The sequence below is a fragment of the Hemitrygon akajei genome, chromosome 8, assembly GCF_048418815.1.
Source record: "Hemitrygon akajei chromosome 8, sHemAka1.3, whole genome shotgun sequence".
Taxonomy (NCBI): Eukaryota; Metazoa; Chordata; class Chondrichthyes; order Myliobatiformes; family Dasyatidae; genus Hemitrygon; species Hemitrygon akajei.
Window position 1 is genome coordinate 138,801,917 of NC_133131.1, and position 19,513 is coordinate 138,821,429.

The 19,513-nt window shown below is 41.7% G+C and overlaps 1 protein-coding gene across 8 annotated transcripts in view; it reads right to left on the reverse strand.

Moving 5' to 3' along the window:
- Window positions 1-10,109: 10,109 nt before the first annotated feature.
- mpp7a (MAGUK p55 scaffold protein 7a) overlaps window positions 10,110-19,513 on the reverse strand; it is a 464,536-nt gene continuing 455,132 nt past the window's right edge. For all 8 annotated transcript variants that reach the window (XM_073054744.1, XM_073054741.1, XM_073054742.1 and 5 more), the window contains one exon: window positions 10,110-11,256. In XM_073054744.1, the coding sequence (XP_072910845.1) occupies window positions 11,077-11,256 (180 nt within the window). In that variant the 3' untranslated portion in view covers window positions 10,110-11,076. The remainder of the gene's footprint in view (window positions 11,257-19,513) is intronic.

Sequence of the window (19,513 nt, forward strand, 5' to 3'; positions counted from 1 at the left end):
CACTCATCACCCCTTTCGACCTTTTTGAGTTCCTCCGCATGCCATTCGGCCTGAAGAATGCCGCACAGACGTTCCAGTGGTTAATGGATGCGGTGGGACGCGACCTGGACTTCGCTTTCATCTATTTGGACGACATCCTCATAGCCAGTAGCAGTCGTCAGGAGCATCTGTCCTACCTCCGTCAACTCTAAGCCCGATTGAGTGAATATGGCCTGACAATCAACCCGGCCATATGCCAGTTCAGGCTCGACACCATCGACTTCCTGGGCCACAGGATTACTAAAGACGGGACAACCCCTTTGCTCGCCAAGGTAGACGCGGTCCGCCATTTCCCCCGACCCAACACAATCAAAGGCCTTCAGGAATTCGTGGGTATGGTGAATTTCTACCACCACTTCCTCCCTTCAACTGCCCGAATCATGTGCCCCCTGTTCGCCCTGATGTCGGGTAAGGGCAAGGACGTTACCTGGGACGAGGAGTCCGCCGCCGCTTTCATTAAAACCAAAGAAGCCTTAGCAAACGCCGCGATGTTGGTGCACCCCAGAACGGACGTCCCTACCGCCCTCACAGTGGACGCATCCAACATGGCAGTCGGTGGGGTGCTGGAACAACTCATCGAGGGTCGCTGGCAACCCCTGGAGTTTTTCAGCAAACACCTACGACCACTGGAGTTCAGATACAGTGCTTCCGACCAGGAACTGTTGGCGCTATACCTGGCAATCCGGCATTTCAGGTACTTTTTTGAAGGCAGGCCGTTCACCGCGTTCATGGACCACAAACCGCTTACCTTTGCGTTCACGAAAGCATCCGACCCCTGGTCGTCCCGCCAGCAGCGACATCTGTCCTACATCTCTGAATACACGTCGGATGTCCGGCATGTCTCGGGAAAGGACAATATCGTGGCGGACGCCCTCTCCCACCCTAACATTCAAGCCCTGTCCCAGGGGGTAGACTATGAAGCACTGGCGGAGGCGCAGCAGGCAGACGAGGAGATCCCTAGTTACAGAACCGCAGTCTCTGGTTTGCAGCTCCAGGACCTCCCCGTAGGCCCAGGTGAGAGGACCCTACTCTGTGATGTCACCACCGGCCAGCCCCGTCCCGTCGTCCCGGCAGCCTGGCTGCGGCACGTTTTCAACTCCATTCACAACTTAGCGCACCCCTCCATCAGGACAACCATCTGGATGGTAGCCAACAGGTTCGTTTGGCACAGACTCCGCAAGCAGGTCAGTGAATGGGCCAGAACGTGCGTGCACTGCCAAACAGCCAAGGTGCAGTGGCACACCAAAGCTCTGCCGCAGCAGTTCCACCCCACCCGCCGGCATTTTGACCACATTCATGTGGATATCATGGGCCCCCTGCCAGTGTCGTGCGGAGCGCGGCACTTCCTGACTATCGTGGACCGGTTCACAAGATGGCCAGAGGCGGTCCCACTCACCGACACCACCTCCGAATCTTGCACCCGGGCACTGATTGCCACCTGGGTATCTTGCTTTGGTGTACTGGCCCACATTACCTCCGACAGAAGCACCCAGTTCACCTCCAGCCTGTGGTCAGCTATGGCCAGCCTTTTGGGGACACAGCTGCACCACACAACTGCCTACCACCCACAGTCGAACGGCCTGGTGGAGCGTTTCCACCGTCACCTGAAGTCGGCTCTCATGGCCCGCCTGCGAGGAGCTAACTGGGCGGACGAGCTCCCCTGGGTTCTGCTCGGAATCCGCACGGCGCCCAAAGAAGATCTGCACACCTCGTCGGCCGAGTTGGTGTACGGCGCACCCCTGGTCGTCCCAGGAGAGTTCATACCAGCCCCAAGGGGGCAAGAGGAAGAACCCGCAGCAGTTCTGGGCAGACTACACGAGAGGCTCGGTAACCTGGCCCCCATACCCACTTCGCAGCATGGGCAGAACCCGACCTGCGTACCCAAAGACCTGCAAAACTGTAAGTTCATTTTTGTACGACGGGGCGGACATCGGGCACCGCTACAGCGGCCCTACGAGGGGCCGTTTACGGTGATCAGAAACAACGGGTCCACATACGTTCTGGACATTGGGGGGAAAGAGGAGGTTTTCACGGTGGACCGACTCAAACCGGCCCATGTGGACGTGGCGCAGCCGGTCGAGATTCCGGCACCGCGGCGCAGAGGCAGACCTCCCAAACAGAGTCCGACCCAGTCTGTGGACATTGGGGGGTGTATCGCCGGTTTTGGGGGGGGGGGGGTTATGTGGCGACCCACTTCCCAGCGCACCCGAACCGGCTCACAAAGCGGCGCATGCTGGCATTGAGGCCGGTCCCAAACAGGGCGCCAAGCCTGCCTCACCAGCAAGGGGAAAAGCCCGCACGCAGGACGGGACTGTGAATACGCGCCCCCTACAGCATTCCCGCCCGGGGAGGGCAGGATCAGGAAGGCTTTAAAGCGAGGCCGCGAAGTTTGAATAAACCTCTTTTGTAACTGCAGCTCACCGACTCCGTGTCGTTATTGCAGCACTGCGTGTAGCACACCGCCACAATAGAGTGGATTTGATGAAGAATTTCTTTCATCCAGTGGGTGATTGAAACCTGGAATAGAGTCTGAAACGGCTGCAGCAAGTATTTCACAACATCAGGTGTGCAACCTGATATTCAATCACTTTAGGAGCTGGGAGGTGTGGGGATAATATGATTACTGGGAAAGAGCCTTGAGGCGTGAGGATATATCTATTGGAGTGGAAGTGGGCTTCTGGGAGATATCTGATTATCAAGAGGGCATTGGGTGTGTTAATATACAAGTACTGTGAGAGAGCAGTGGACTGTTCAGGGGTTTTCGAACAGGTATATGAATGTCTTCCTGTTTCTCCGAACTTATTTCAGCTCTAACATTCATTAAGTACATTCTGGTCTTATTAGTCCTTCTAAAATATATCACCTCCATATTTTCAGGATTAAATACTGTCCTATTTTTGCCCATCCAATCAACTAATCAATTGAGAGCAATTATCCCTTATCAATTGACCTACCTGTCATCTGCAAATTTGCTGATCATACCTCCTGCATTCACTTACAGGTTGTGTGGAATAGCAGGGAATATTATTGTAATTTGTTTTAAAGAACTGGAAGTCACTGGCAAGGTTAGCATTTGTTGCCATTGCCATGTGGCCTTGACAGTGTGGTCATGAGCTGTCTTCCTGATTTGGTGCAGTCCTTCGGGTGAAGGTGCTTCCGCAGTGTCTATCGACCCAATGACGCTAGAAGTCCAGTAACATGTGTCCACATCAGAATCGTTCTGAGCAACCCTCGCAAAGTGCTGCGGGAACTCAGCAGGTCGATGAAATTGTTGTAAAAAAACAGGTGATGTTTCAGTCCAGCACCCTCCATCAGGGCTGGAAACGAAGGGGGCGAAATAATATGGTGGAGGGAGTTGAAGGAGGACAAGGTGAAGTCAGGTGGGTGGGGGACAGAAGAGATGATAGGTGGGGATGGTCAGACCCTGATTGCCGGAGCTCAGAGATATGGGAGGTGCTGAGAAAGTAACGTAGCTGTGTAATTGGCACACACTGCTCCATTTCTGTGGTGGAGGTGAATGGAATTTATGCTTAGGACAGTTGATGAATTGTTAATCATTTAGGCTGCTCTGTCCTGGATAGTGTCAGGCTTGTTAAGAATTGCACTCAGCCAGACAAATGTAAAGTACCAGTAGTGTTGCTAGCAGAAGTCTTGAAAATGGCAATGCTACTGAATATTAAATCTGTATGGTTAGGCTTTCTTTTGCTGGAGGTGATTGCTACTTGATACTTGTAGGATGCAGATATTCCTTATATCTTTTCACCCCATACCTTGAATGTTGATGCATGCAGGCATGGACAGCTTCATCTGCTGTGGTTATGAATGGAATTTAGCATCTGCAAGATGTAACTATCCCCACTTACGATGAAAGAAATGTTATTCCTGTGACAAGTGAGTGTAGTTGGAGTTAGGGCATGACCCTGAGGAACCCGTACAGGGATGCTTTGATTGATTTTCAACAACCACTTTAGTGAGAGTGAGGACTTCGGCTTTAGTCCATTGATTTGATTTTAATGAGCTCCCTTTCATGGTGCATTTTTTGCCCGCCAAATGCTGCAGTGATATTAAGTGCAGTCAGCTCATCATTGAAATTCAAATCTTTGGTTCACAAGGTCTGATCTGAAGCTCAGTGGTCTTAGCAAAACCAAACACAACTCTATTGGATTTCTTGACTGTAACTTTGAAAATTCACAGCACCATAACAAAGTGACTCTGTCATGTGTTTACTGAGGGATTGGGACAGGATTCCTTTCCATGTAAATACAGTAGTCAAAATAGCAACAGATAATTCAGGAGGTAAGTTATACTAATTCGCTCAATTTAAATCTTGACTGACAAAACAGAAACCATAGTTCTGAACATAAATTAAATATGTATTACCATTATTGGTTGAAGGATCAGAGGAGATCTTTGGAAATATCTTACCATCAAGCAGGAAGTGAGATACTGTAACTATTTGTCCAAAAGTGTGATGTCAATTGGAACTCCCACCACGGTCAATAAGCATCTGATGTGTCAAATTCCCAGCCAGTCTGAACTCGATGGGTTCTCCTGAGTGACTGACTGCTAGATTTTGGCAAATGTCCTCAATGGAAACTCAATTGTCTTCTACCTCTGCACTTGCAGCCCTTACATTTACACCTTGTATGAACACCAGAATAGGTAAATAAGTATGAATAATAATTGCCCTTAAATCTAGTACAGAGATAGAATTTACTTTGAGTTTCCCATGTGGATTCAGCACAGAAGTTAATACTTGTTAATACAAAATAAGACCAGAAAAACTACACTGATGGAGGACAAATGCTCGGTGCATTGGGGATTAGAGATTACTCAGCTGGAGTGTATCTGCATCAGTTGTTCTCCAGTGGCCATGACCGTTGGTAGTTGATGATCTTCATCGTCTTGTATTGGGTCTACATCTCAATGCACAAAATCCTCATCCTCTGGCATCCATCTTCTCCTGAACTCTGCAATATGATTAATCCTAACCCCCTCCTCCTCCTCTAACAGTAAGAATTGTCATCACTTTTTCAATTTCACCTTAAAATTCTCTGAAGGAACACCTCATGCCCTCTTCCCTAATTTTCCTTTCACTTCCGTCTGATTGCAATTGTGAAGTGATAATAATTGTTGTCAGTTCAAAACAAAAAAGAACAAGTTTTAAAGAAAAATTCTCAACTTCAGTTATATTTTGGTAAATTGTAGTGTGGAAACATAACTCCTTGTCTAAGGATTAGGACATAATCCACTCATTCTTGTACCCTCTTTCCAAAAACTAATTAAATTTCAAATGATACTCTTAACTTGCCATTTTAAATCCAGGATATAAATAATATTGTTAAATAATATCTTTTAATAAAGCTCTGGGTCCCAATAGTTTGGTGGATAATTCTTTACCAAATTCCATTGGGATCTTTTAAACTATTTTCAATTAATCACATTTCTGGAAAGAATTGTGCAATGGGAAGTAAGTCTATTTATGCAAAACTTAGAATAGAATGCGATGCTCTGTCTAGAACAAGATAGGGACAATGGTATTTAAAATTGATGACCAATTAATTTCCTTGATAGGAGAAATATCTCAGGTTTAGTAAAATTAAAACCAGCCTTAAACCAAAGGGAGCAACAGTAATAATTTATGAAAAACAGACATCAGAAATAAAAATCTCTGAATGTTTCATAATGCTCTAGGTTATAATTATCAGGCCAATTAGGTAGATTCCATTCTGACAAAACCTTTAATTCATTGGAAAACACTCTTACTTGAACTTGCAGCCAAATGTGGCTCCTGGGATGTTTTTCTGTTTATTTCAAAAACATGGATCAATAATCTGGGGATTTTTCCACAAATACATATAACTGGACTGCTTTTGTAAATAAATATTGTATGAAAAACTAACAAACAGAAATATTTAATTTTTCATTTACATTCACTTTTTTAAAAACATGTATTTTACATGCTGAACTTTGACAAGTTTCTATAGATTTGTGATGGGAGTATATTGCCTGGCTGCACCACAGCCCGGGATAGAAACACCAATGCCCTTGAACCAAACATCTTACAAGAAGTAGTGGATAAGCCAGTCCATCATGGGTGAAGCCCTCTCCACCATCGAGCATACCTGTTGCAGGAAAACAGCATCCATCATCATGGACCTGCTCTCTTCTTGCTGCTGCCACCAGAATATAAAAATGAATTCATAAAATGAGAAGAACTAAACTAATTTTAAAAAACCCTTGCTTTACAGGGTGGACCAGGACAAGGGACTGATACCAAGATTACATGATGTGTATAACTTGAACTCAAGCAATTGCATGGAATCTGAAATGTGAAAAGTTTATTACATTTCAGCAGTTGCAAGTGTCAACAGAATAAACAAAAAACTTCTACTTACTTGAACGGACAGTGGCAGGGGGAGGAAAGGAATGCTTTCTGACACCCTGAAAATTGGGAGATCTTAGAGATTAGTAGAACAAAGTGCCTTGGGACGGATCCAAAATGTGCCAGAGGCTGATCAAAGATGACACAAGGATATGGAAGAGTTGCCCGAAGATTAGCTAATAAGGTTTCATCCATCAGACTACAGTAGAAAACTTTTCCAGAAGTAGCAAACATGTTTAAAATCATAAAATCAGGGATTCAACCTGTTAGTCCAGCACATAATCCAGCAAGACACTTCAGTGTAGCATAGAGAGCTCTGTTTATTGCCCTTTCTTTAGGATGAAGTGTTAAATCACTAAATCTGTGGGCACAAGGCAGCAGACACCTCTAGCAAGAGTGAATGATATTTATAACACTATCAAGTGAAGTATTAAGTGAAGTATCACTATTAAGTGAAGTAGGTTACCTCCTCCCCCAAACCCATGTGCACAGACACCCATACTCAGTCTCATTTTGTAGCTCTGTAATGAAAATAACAAAATGAACCTTGTTCTGTATGGAGCCATAGCTTATATGGGTGAACTATGATCATTCTCATCCATGTGCAGGACTACTTTCTGAAACTAAACTGAACTGTTGGTGAACTTGATGATATTTGACTCACAATATTTATAGCATCAGTGACTGCTTATTTCTATCTCCCAAGCCAGGCTAATTCTTGGCTTAATCCTCATTCACGCATTTATCATTTCCAGATTTGACTATTTCAACACACTCCTGTCCAATCTCCCTCCATAAACATTGGGTTATTGGACATTGCCAGCATCCTAACCATCTCCGTTTATTTATCAGCTCTGTGCTGTCTGGCCTGTGTTGGCTCCCTGTTAAGTAATATTTTGATATTTTAAAATTTCCAGTTTTATTTCTAGTCTCACCTCTATCAATCGCTAACGGTAACCCTCCCTGAAACCACATCACCCAGTTTGTTTCCTTCCCCTGCCTTGCTCCATCTGCCTATCACACCCACACAAAAACAAACTACTGGGTCACTTACACCACCCTGTCTCTCACTAGTTTGACCTGCCTTATCGTCCCTCCCTTATCTAGCCTAATTAATCACCCCCCTTACTTATCAGATTCCAGCATCTGCAACTCTGTGTCTCTGCTTATCATCTTCTAGCCTCTGTTACTACCTCAGCCCCATTTTTCCTCTCTCTCTCTATCTGTCATTACCTAGCACCCACCAGCCGCTGTTTCCCAATTCCACCTCTCCCCCACTTGCCCATCATTTCCCTTGTCACCTGGTTCCACTTATGGAAACTGAAGGCAAGAGACGCCCTTTTGACTGCAGGTAGAAACTGGTCTTTCAGTGACTGTAGATCTGTTTCTAGCAATCTCTATTGATAGATTCTTGGAAATTAGGAGAATTCAAGGATATGGATTAGTGCAGGAAAATGGTACTGAGTAAATGGCCAGACTTAATCTTGTAGAATACAAGAGCAGGCATGCAAGTCTAAATGACCTATTCCTGCTATTTTTTATGTTCTTAAAATCTTCACCCAGGGCATCTTAAAAGCAAAAGAATTGCTCTTTCTGCACACTTGGAATAAAAATTAGTGCACAACAATTACAATAGCATTCCACACTAAAATATCATGGAATTCATTCTCTTGCTTTCAGTTTCAATATACTATTAAAACTGGATCTTGGGATAAACACTTGGTACTTCAGATCAGAAGAATTCATACCACGTGAACATTTTCCATCAACCTTTCTTTTAGCTGGATAAAATCCATATCCATATTGATATTTTACTGAAATTTAAACTTCAAAAGATGCTTAAGCACTGAGTAACTGAAAATCAAGCTAACCTTTATAAACTACAATCTTATAAAAGGACAAACTCACAAATTACTTCAATTCTCTCAGTACATTTTTCAGGCCTCCCGGGTTTCTCTTTTTTCCCTTAAAAAATGTTTGTGCTGTTTCCTGCTTCCAGTCCTCCTTCCTGAAAACACCGATCTGGAGCTCTTCCTTTGCTTATAAATAGGTCTCTAAATGCAAGCTTTGTTTTGCAAAATCACTTTCTTCTCTTCTGTAACTACCATGAGGACAGACAGTGACGTTTGGTCCTTCAGTGAGAGTTGTGCAAGTGTTAGATTGAGAATATATTTTAAATTAAAACAGTAAAATTATTAAAATGTCACTGAAAACATAAGATCTGCTAAATGTCACTTTTGCAATATTATTTTGGCTGTTACTTACCTCTGATACATAGGAGTTGTACAAGAACTTTGGCCCACCATATCCATGCTGACCTTTGTCAGCATGGACTATGGAACTACACTAATCCCATTTTTTCATATATGGTACATGAAGAGCCAAAACAATCTATAAAAGTTTATCATATGTATAAACTCATGAAAATGTTATTTTGTACTTAATCTTATAACATTACTATAAAATTTCATTGATTCTGTTTTAAAAGGTTAAGTTTATTTCAAAAAACTTCACTTTGGGATACTTTGCTGAAGGCACAGCATTAATACAAGCTGCAGTTTAGATTTAACTCAGCTCTCAAATGAATTGGTTTTACAAAGACTAATTAAGGCATTCCCTCTGCTACAAGGACATCAGATGTGCAACTAAAATAATATCTCTTGCCCACTGAGATCCTTTCTGTCCCCTGAACTCTGAGTACTGATGAATGATTGCACCCAAAAGCCAAAGGGCTTCTTAATTAAACATGTAGAATACTATCAGGTGCTGGTTGCTATCTTAATTAGGTGCTTACTTAGTTCCCTTACCAGACTAAACCAATGTAAAGACGAACTTACAGAAAAGACCCAACTAGTGTTCTATTGTTTTGTTTTTGTTATAGGTAAAGGTTAGGCACTCTTGGATTCCTTTGCCATATTTTTCCGTCCGTTACTGGAAATGGTCTGTAGCCACCCGACATTCCATAGCTGCTCCCCTGCCAACTTGCAACTCCTGTAGATTTACAACAGGTAAGCAGCTGGCACAAAGCAGTTAAAGTTTTGAAAGCCAAAAAGTTATTCAATCTTGCTTAAATTAAAACTGAGACTAAATCCCTACAAGCCATTACCAGTAATCAGCTGCAAAGATTTTCCTATCAATCGAAAAAAAAAGAATCAGTTTAAAAGTATGCAATAAAGGATGTTAAAATCTGTAACTTTCCATATGGTCTAAATTCTCATATTCAAACAATATCAGCTTTGCTTGGTTAGAGTAAGTTTGATCAGAGAGATTATGGATTCAAGCCACACTTGAGTACTTGAACACACAGTTATGGTTCATGCGCAAGTGAGGCAGTGCAGCTCCAGAGATCCCAACTTCCCAAGATATTAAACAGTGAACATGTCCATTATTAAAATAAAAACATCTTGAGGGAAAATTCAAAAAGCAGGAACTTGTCCAAACGTCTTGGCCAAAATTCATCTCTCAACTTATAGATTTAATGGTAATTTATCACTCTGCTGTTTGTTGGATCTTGCTGTTTATAAACTGCATGCCCTACTAGTTGAGCAACTGAATCTGTGCTTCAGTATAATTAATCAGTTGTGAGGTGCTGAGAAACACGCTGAGATCTTTAAATGAAAATGTATTCTGTTTTTTAGTGGACGCTTGTGCAGAAGAGACAGAAGACACAAAAGATTGACTTAAATCTGATAAAGATAATACAAGATTTTAATATCTGTACATATTGCAGTACATCAAGTTCACTTTAAATTGCACATTACAATTGAGCAACATATTTATAGAGCTGCTTGGCATACCTGAAAGATTAACACCTATCTCAATAAAATCACCACACAGAAATGAAAATGGGTAATTTATTAATCTGGGATACCTCTAGGAGAATTGTTTAAAAAAAATTAAAAGACAAGAGGATACAACCATTTCATCTGAGATTCTTAAGTAATAATAAATCCCTAATTTACAAACAATAAGCATCTCACCTAACAAAATACAATTACAGTGCACTGCTGGTGGCATTATCAGCACATTAGTGAGGTAAATTTAAATGGAATGTTCAGCATGATTTAATACCAGATTTTGCATATACATTAATAACCAACACCTTTTAAAATATGCTTAAGAACCACATGTCAATATGGCCAAACACCAAATTTTCCAAATAATTCTCTTATTTGGTATTTCACTAGTTTCCATTTTATTATACAAGACACACATGAATTCCTCTAGTTCTGCTGACATGCTAAAACAGAACCATTTCTGGTTGGATACACTGCATTTTCTTTATCAGCAACCTAAACTATATATTCTTTCACTTAAAACAAATATCACCCATAATTTACTAAAATACACATATTTCAGTGTTTTAAAAAATAAAACCCCTGTCACCTCAAAGGTCACGATCTACGTCAGTAGTAAAACTGGAGAGTGTCTACATTTATTCCCCAAGTAGTGAAAATATTTTAGCACTGCTCATTTCAGGTAGATGAAAGCATATGATTAGCAAAAGTAACATGGTTTGCTATTGGACATTAAAAGTGCAAAAACAAAGTGGCAAAAGTTTTACTTCAAAGCACCATCCACTGCTTGGAAATGGCTATCAGTAATACCAGACTTCCATTCAACGTCTATTATTATGACTCCCTTTCATGATTTTATGAATGTAACCAGTTGACTGGAATCCAGAAAGGTTTTGTCTCCAGATCATCCAAGGTAGCTTTCAGCTCTTTGAAGGCAACTGAAAGATCATCATTAACTAGAACTTTGTCAAAGAGGTGCGAACTCTGTGCTTCAATCAGCTCTGCAGATTTGATCATTTCTTGAAGGTCTTCGTCCTGCAAAAAAAGCAAAGTTTTGAATTCTGAACCACTTGCCAGAATAACAAGATACGTCATAAATAGTTGTTCTTCAAACATAAAGAAATAAACTTCTCTCCTCCACTAGTTTCTTTTCTGGAAACACTATTTCTTGCTGGGGTGAAGTTTCATTGGAATCTTGGTAACAGTGTTTAAAAGCTAATTTTTAATGTGTAAGCAATCATTGTTTACCTAAGGTAAGATCCCTTCTTTGGAACCACCAATACTCACAGACTGTAGGAGTGATTTGACAGCAGTGATGCGTTTACAGTAAACAGGTTGTTTGCTCTGTGAAAATGCGCTTAAAGTAACTGTTGCTAACTCAGTTATCAGAATTTATATGGCAAAATACCCTTCATTTGCTCTTTTTTAATTAAAAATAGCTCCCACTTCAATGCCATAATTCCAAACAAACTCATTTCTAACACACGTCCTAGACTCTACCCCCCAGCATCTCCCCACCCAATCAGATCCTTGACTTCCCGACCAATAGAACATCATCAGTAAGGATAGGCAACAACATCTCCTACACGATTATGTCAATAGTAGTTGAAGCAGCAAGGCTGTGTCTTCAGCCCCTGACTTTACTTCCTGTACACTCACTACTGTGTGGTCAGATTCTGCTGTAACTCCATCTGCAGATGTCACCACTGTAGCGGACCAGATCTCAAACAACAGAGTATAGGAGAGAAATAAACAACCTTGTGGCATGGTCAGCAAAACACAAGATTTGATCCTTATAGCTTCAGAAAGTGAGGCAGAGCATGCGACCTTTTCTATAACAATGGTGCTGAGGTAGAGATGGCTGAAAGCTTCAAGTTCCCAGGTGTGAAAATCACCAACAATTTGTCCTGGTCCAAGCGTATACTGCTATGGGCAAGAAAGTATACCAAACTCTCTACCTCCTGAGAATGCCAAGAAAATTTAGCATATCATAAATTGGAAGACATTAGCCTGGGTTTTAACAGTGATTTAGATGTGAATTTTAATCTCTTATAAAAAAGTGATCAGAGCGGCTTTCCTACACTTAAGTAGTATTGCAAAGGCACATCTGTTTCTGTCATATCATGATGCTGAGAAACTAATTCATGCCTTTATATTGAATAGACTGGATTACTGAAATGCACATCTTACTGGTCTTCCAAAGACTTCAACGCGTTCAGAACATTGCTGCTAGACTTTAAACCAAAACCAAAATGAAGGAACATATCACTCCCATACCAGCTACTCTGCACTGACTTCCTGTATCTTCTAGAATTGATTTTAATGTTGCCTTAAAATTTTTAAAACTCGTAATGGTCTGGGACAGGAGTACATCACAGAATTATTTTCGTTTTATAATCCTCGAGCTCTCAGGTCTTCTTTTGCCAGTCTCTTAAATTTAAACAATCTCCCTGAAAAGATAATTGGAAGGTCAACTATTCTGAACTATGCTCATAAACTATGGAATTCAATACCTAAAACTGAAAGGGATGCAGACTCAGTTGACTCCTTAAAACGCCAGCTCAAAACTTATTGATTTAACTTTGCTTTTAAGATCTTACTGTCTTTTATTTTCATGTTCCTTTTTATGTTTTACTTTATTTTCATGTTTGTACTTCTATCCCATTGTAAAGCACTTCGCACCACATCATCTGTATGGAGAGTGCTCTATAAATAAAAGTTATTATTATATCCCTGATGAAGCTCACTGATATTAACAGAGGAGTCACAGAAAGCATCCTATCCAGATGCATTACAGCTTGGTACAGCAACTGCTCTGACCAAGACCACAAAAAAATTACGGAGTTGTGAATACAGCCCAAGCTATCACAAAAAACCAGCTTCCCTTTATTGACCCTGACCATATCTTGCGCAGCTTCAAGAAAGCAGCCAATATAATAAGGACGCCTCTCACCCTTGGCATTCTCTCTTCTCCCCTTGCCGATCACGCAAAAGATGCAAAAGCCTGAGAATAAGTACCGCCAGGCTCAAGAATAGATTCGATCCTGCTGTTGCAAGACTCTAGAATGGGGCTTCTATATAATAAAGATCACCTTTGATTTTTAAATCTACCTCGTCATGGCCCTTCCATTTTATTTGTCAGCCAGCACTGCACTTCCCCTACAAGGGCTATACTCTGCATTCTTTTTTCCTGTACTACTTCAATATTTGAAATTAACTCTCTGGAATGAATGCAAACAAATGTTTTTCACCACATCTCTGTACAGGTGACAATAATAAATTAACTACCAGTGTGTACTCATAATCTCAAAAACAAAGCAAAAAGGAAAAGGTAATTTCAAGTCTCCAAATAAAACAAAAATGCAATTAAACCTATAATGAGAATCAGAATGAGGTTTAATATCACTGGCATATGTCAGGAAATTTGTTGTTTTGTTGCAGAAGTAAATTGTAATACATAATTTAAAAAATCTACAAATTACAATAAGCATATATAAAAAATAATGTAATAAGTAGTGAAAAAGAGTGGGAAAATATTTGGTCGTGTTCATGGGTTCATTGTCCATTCAGAAATCAGATGGCAGACGGGAAGAAGCTGTTTCTGAAACATTAAGTGTGTGTCTTCAGGCTCCTGTACCTCCTTCTTGATAGTCACAATGAGAAGAGGCCATGTCGTGGCTGATGGGGGTCCTTAATGATGGATGCCACCTTTGTGAAGGCATTGCCTTCTGAAGGTTTTCTCGATGCTGTGGAGGCTGGTGCCCATGATGGAGCTGGCTGTGTTTACAACTTTCTGACGCTTTTTCTAATCCTGTGCAAGGCCCCTCTACACCAGACGGTAAAGCAACCAGTTAGAGAGCTCTCCATGGTACATCTGTAGAACTTTGCAAGTGTCTTTGGTAACATTCCAAGTCTCCTCCAAATCCTAATGAAATATAGCCACAGTGTGCCTTCTTTGTAACTGAAGCAATATGTTGGACTCAGGATAGATCTTCAGAAATATTGACACACATGAACTTGAAACTGTTCACCCTTTCCACTGCTGATTTCTCAATAAGGACTGATATGTGTTCCCTCGACTTCCCCCTTCCTGAAGTCACAATCAATTCCTTGGTCTTACTGATGTTAAGTGCAAGGTTGTTGCTGCAACACCACAACCAGCTGATCTATCTTGCCCCTGTACGCCTCCTTGTCACCATATGAAATTCTGCCAACAATATTTCTGTCAAATAAACTCTTCTCCCATACAGGTATCGATTATAACTGATACTTCAATGACAAACTCCGCCATCTTCATCAGTGATGATGCTTGGACATATCTAGTCTGGTGGTATTTATACCTGGATTGTCTGTCCCTCCAGATTGGTTATCCAATTGGGTTTCTGCTCTCCCAATTTCTTTACAATCGAATTCCAGTCCTTACGAAGAGCAAGATCTTTGTCTTTGTTAAAATTCTATTCCTCTAGTTTTATTTCAATGGCTTCCTCTTCCAGATGGTCCCAAAAAACATTGGCACAGCACCATAGTTTTGTGCTAAAGTCAATCCTCTGACCATTGAGAACACAGCCAATTTCTCCGGGTAACCCAAACGGATACACCTCCTGTGCTCCTTGATGCAGGTTTCCACTGCACGTCCTGCCTAGCTCATTTACACTGCTCTGCATTCACAGGAAATCCTGTAAACACCAGCCGACTTGAGTCCCAGGTCATCTTTGAGCTACAAAGCTGAGATTTGAGTTTCCTTAAGGGTTTGTGGATGACAATCCAGTATTTCTTCAGGATCCTGGCAATCCTTTCAGAAACCATGGAAATATAGGGAAGACAGGTGGTAGTGGCAGGGTCCTCCTCGTTGTTGGGTTTCCTGGTTTATCCATTGGCCCTTTCAAGCGCCTGATTGATTTCCTTTACCTTATAGCCGTTCTGTAGGAACATCGTGTTGTGTAGATGGCGTTTGAGTTGTCCCTCGTCACACAGATAGAGTAGAGGCGTGGGCTAAGCATGCATCATGGAGGTGTGCCAGTGTTGACTGTCAACACGGAGATGTTATTTCCAATCCTCACACATAGACTGTGGTCTCCCCCAGAGGAAATAAAGGATCCAATTGCAGAGGGTCGACCAGGTTTCGGAGCTTCTTGATTATAATTGAAGGTATGATTGTGTTTAATGCTGAGCTGAGCTGTAATTAATAAACAACATTCTGATATAGGTATTACTGACGAAGGGTCTCGGCCCGAAACGTCGACAGTGCTTCTCCTTGTAGATGCTGCCTGGCCTGCTGTGTTCCACCAGAATTCTGTCTGTGTTGCTTGAACTTCCAGCATCTGCAGATTTCCTCGTGTTTGCTCTAGGTATTACAATTGTCCAGTGATCCAGGGCCAAGTGCAGAGCCAGTGAGATAGCATCCACTCTAGACCTATTTTGACGATAGGCAAATTGTAGTGAGTGCAGGACTTCACTAAGGCAGGAGTTGATTCTAGCCATGACCTACCCTTCAAAGCACTTCATCACAGTAGACGTGAGCACCACTGGTCTGTAGTGTTGAGGCAGCTCAATCTGCTCTTCTTGGGGACTGGTAAAGCAGGTGGAGATCAAAGTTGTCCTTGAAAACTTCCATAAGTTGGTTGGCACAGATTTTCAATGCCTTACCATCAGGGCGTGATGGCTTGCGTTCAGCCTCCGAGACAGAGATCACAGGGTCACCAGATGCTGCAGGGATTTGTGTAGGTGGAGTTTTATTCTCCCTTTCAAAGCATGCATAAAAGGCATTGAGCTCATCTGGGAGTGAAGTGCCACAGCCATTGTTAAGTTTCACCTCATAAGTAATGGCCTGCAAACTCTGCCAGAGCCTGCGTACATATGATTCCATCTCTAGCTTCAATCAGAATTGTTTTTTTTCCCCTTAAGATATCCTTCTGAAGGTTGTACCCGATTTCTTGTATAGTTCTGGATTACCGATCTTGAAGGCCACAGATCCAGCCCTCAGCAGACTATGAATCTCCTGGTTCATCCACAGCTTTGGACATGTCCAATATGTTCTCAAAGTTACACCTCATCCACACAGATCTTGATGAAATCGGCCACAACTGTGGTGTAATCATTCTGATTTGACACTGAATGTTACCTATACACTAATTAAAAGGCTTACAAAAAGGGCAATACTTAATGAACCAGCTAGTAAAGAAAGCACATGGCATGCTTGCCATCATTGTTTGGGCTACTGACTTTAAAAATCAGTAGGGCATGTTGCAGTGATATAAAACTTTTGTTGGTCACATTTGGAGTATTGAGTGCATTTCTGGTTGCTGCATTACAGAGATGTAGAAGGTTTAGAAGACGGACACCAGGACGGTTCCTTCAATGCTAGAGCAGTAGTGATGAGAGGCTGGACAAATTTAGATTGTTTTCTTTGCTGAGGCTGAGGGTGATCTGGCAGAATATTAAATTATGAGGGGCAGTCAGTCTTTTTTCCAAGGATGGAAATACCAAATGCTGGTATTGGTTTACTATCGTCACACAGAGTCATAGAGCATTATAACGTGGAACCAGACCCCTCAGTCCAAATCCATGCTGCTCACCAAACTAGGCCCACTTGCTCATGTTTGGCCCATTTCCCTCTAAAGCCCCTCCCCATCCCATTCCTATCCAAGCACTTACTCAAAGCTCTTTTGAATGTTGTTAGTTTACCTGTCTCAACCACTTTTTCCTGACAGGTCATTCCAGATACCACCACTGATTGTGTGCACACGTAATGATATACAAGGAAAAGCTTTTGTGGCTGGGATCCTTGAAGAGGTCGGTTGCTTTACCCAGGCAGCGAGAAGTGTAGGCTGAGTCACGGAGGGAAAGCTGGTTTCTATATTGTGCTGAGTTGTGTCCACAATTCTCTGCAGTTTCCTGTGGTCTTGAGCACATCAGTTGCCATACCAATTTGTGACGCATCTGGACAGGATGCTTTCTACCGTGCATTATGGAAATAAAAGAGGGTCAAAGGGGACATGCCAAATTTCTTCAGCCTCCTGAGGAGAAAGAGGAACTGGCATGCTTTCTTGGTTGTGGTGTCTATGCAATTGGACCAGTTCGTGCCACTGGCGATGTGCTCTCCTTGGAACTTGAGGATCTCAACCCCCTTGACCTCAGTAAGCAGAGGCAAGCGTACCACTCCCTTTCTGAAGTGAATAAGCAGCACTTTTCCTTTGCTGCTATTGAGGTTGCTGTCATGACGCGATGCCAATAGGCTTCCTATCTCCTTCCAGTACTCAAAGCCATTGTTATTTGAGATTTGGCCCACTACGCTGATGTTATCTGTAAACTTGTAGGTGGATCTGGAACAGAATCTGGTCAACAAAGTTGTGAGTGTATAGGAAGTAAGGAGCAGAGCAGATATGCTAGCAAAGTTCAAAAGGCATTTAGACAGGCATATGATCAGACAAGGAATAGAGGGATATGTACCCCAATTCTCAGCATGTAGAAATATAAGTTAGGGAGATAAAATGTATATCTAAAAAGTTTGAATATATTAAGAATTTCTCTTTGTACTAATCTTTGAAGCAGCAAGTTCCTGATCCATCATACATCTGGTGAAATAAAACTTCTCAACGTTCCTCTAACCTTTTAAACAATTACCTTAAATTAACTGACCCCTATGCTAACAGAAATGGGTCTTTCCTATATGTGCCATCCAATATAACACATTTCAATTAAATCCCTCTTTAGATTCTGGTTTCTAAGCAAATAATGCTAGCCAATTCAAACTTTCCTCTTACTTAAAAATTTCCAGTCCTGGCACCATCCTCCTAAATCTCCTCTGTACTCTCTTCTGAAATGTAACAATCAGAATTAATGCAGTACTCTAGTTGCAGCCTAGTTAGTGCATTACATAGTTTGAACCAAGCCTCCAAGGTCATATATTCCATGTCTTGGCTAATAAAAAATAACATCTATTCTTCTTTCTGCCTCTGCATGTTTTGTGACCTTCAGGGATCTGCAGTCATCATCTCCAAGGTCTCTCAATTTCCTTCTCCTTCCCTATTATTGATTTTCCTTAAATTTAGGAATAGGAAACAAGATATCACCTCACATATTTAAAATTAATACCAGTTCCCACCTTTCCAACAACTTAACCATTCCATTTGTCACCTGTAGCTGCACAGTCTCTTTATCTGCAAGCATTTTAACATAGTTCTTGCATTCACATTTAAATCATTGATGCTCATCAAAATGCAAAAAGGAATTGAGTGCTAATCTTTTCAAAACTCTGTCAGATGTAACTGGGACTGGAAATTCCAATCCTATAATTAATCTGCTGTTCAGTCCCTCAGTACTGCAGCATGGTCAGCTCCTCTAATAGTCGGAGGGACTTCCCAGCACTTTACTTCATCCCTTCCCCTTCAGGTTTCATTATCACCTTGTGTTTCTCTCTTTCCTACCCCCACCTTTTACATCTACTCATCTTTTTCCTCCAGCCCAGCAGAAGGGTCTCGGCCCAAAATGTCAACTGTACTCTTTTCCATAGATGCTGCCTGACCTGCTGAGTTCCTCCACCATTTTTTGTGTGTTGCTTCCAGCTCCTCTAATATATATTTCTCCCCTTCTTTCAACACCCTTGAATATATTTCCTTTGGAATGGGTGACTTGTCCACTTTTCAAGATGGTAAACACCTGAATAATTCTTGTTTCAATGTGCACCTTGTCCAACATTTTACTTTATAACTCTAACCCTAAACTACAATGCCTGTATCATCCCTTCTTTTGTGAAGAATAAAATGTTCATTATCCATAAAATATCCATACAAATGTCTTCTGCCTCTGTGCATACTTACTGATTTGGTCTTGAATAGGTCTTGCTTTTTTCTAAGCACTATCTTTATCTTGATGTATTTACTCAACACCTCTACTGTTGGTTTTCTATGATTTTAATAAATCAATATTCTTGCCCCTCTCTTTTCTTCCCAGTTTCCTTTTAACTTGACCCCACATTTTTTAGTATCTACGATACCTATGGATGTATTAAACATACACTATCTAGCAATGTTGCATTCATTGAATTATTCTAATCTGCATGCCTTTGACCTTAAGGGCCCCGAGATTTAGGTCTCACACTTTTCTTGGGGAATTGTTTGAACAGAACTTCCCATTATCTGTTCTTTAAATGCTTTCTAATAATTTATCTCTAACGAAAAACCGCATTTTTCCTTCTAATTCAAAAAACTAGGTAATGTTAGAGACCTAGAAAATTATAAGGCTACCAGGAAGGAGCTTAAGAATGAAATTAGGAGAGCCAGAAGGGGCCATG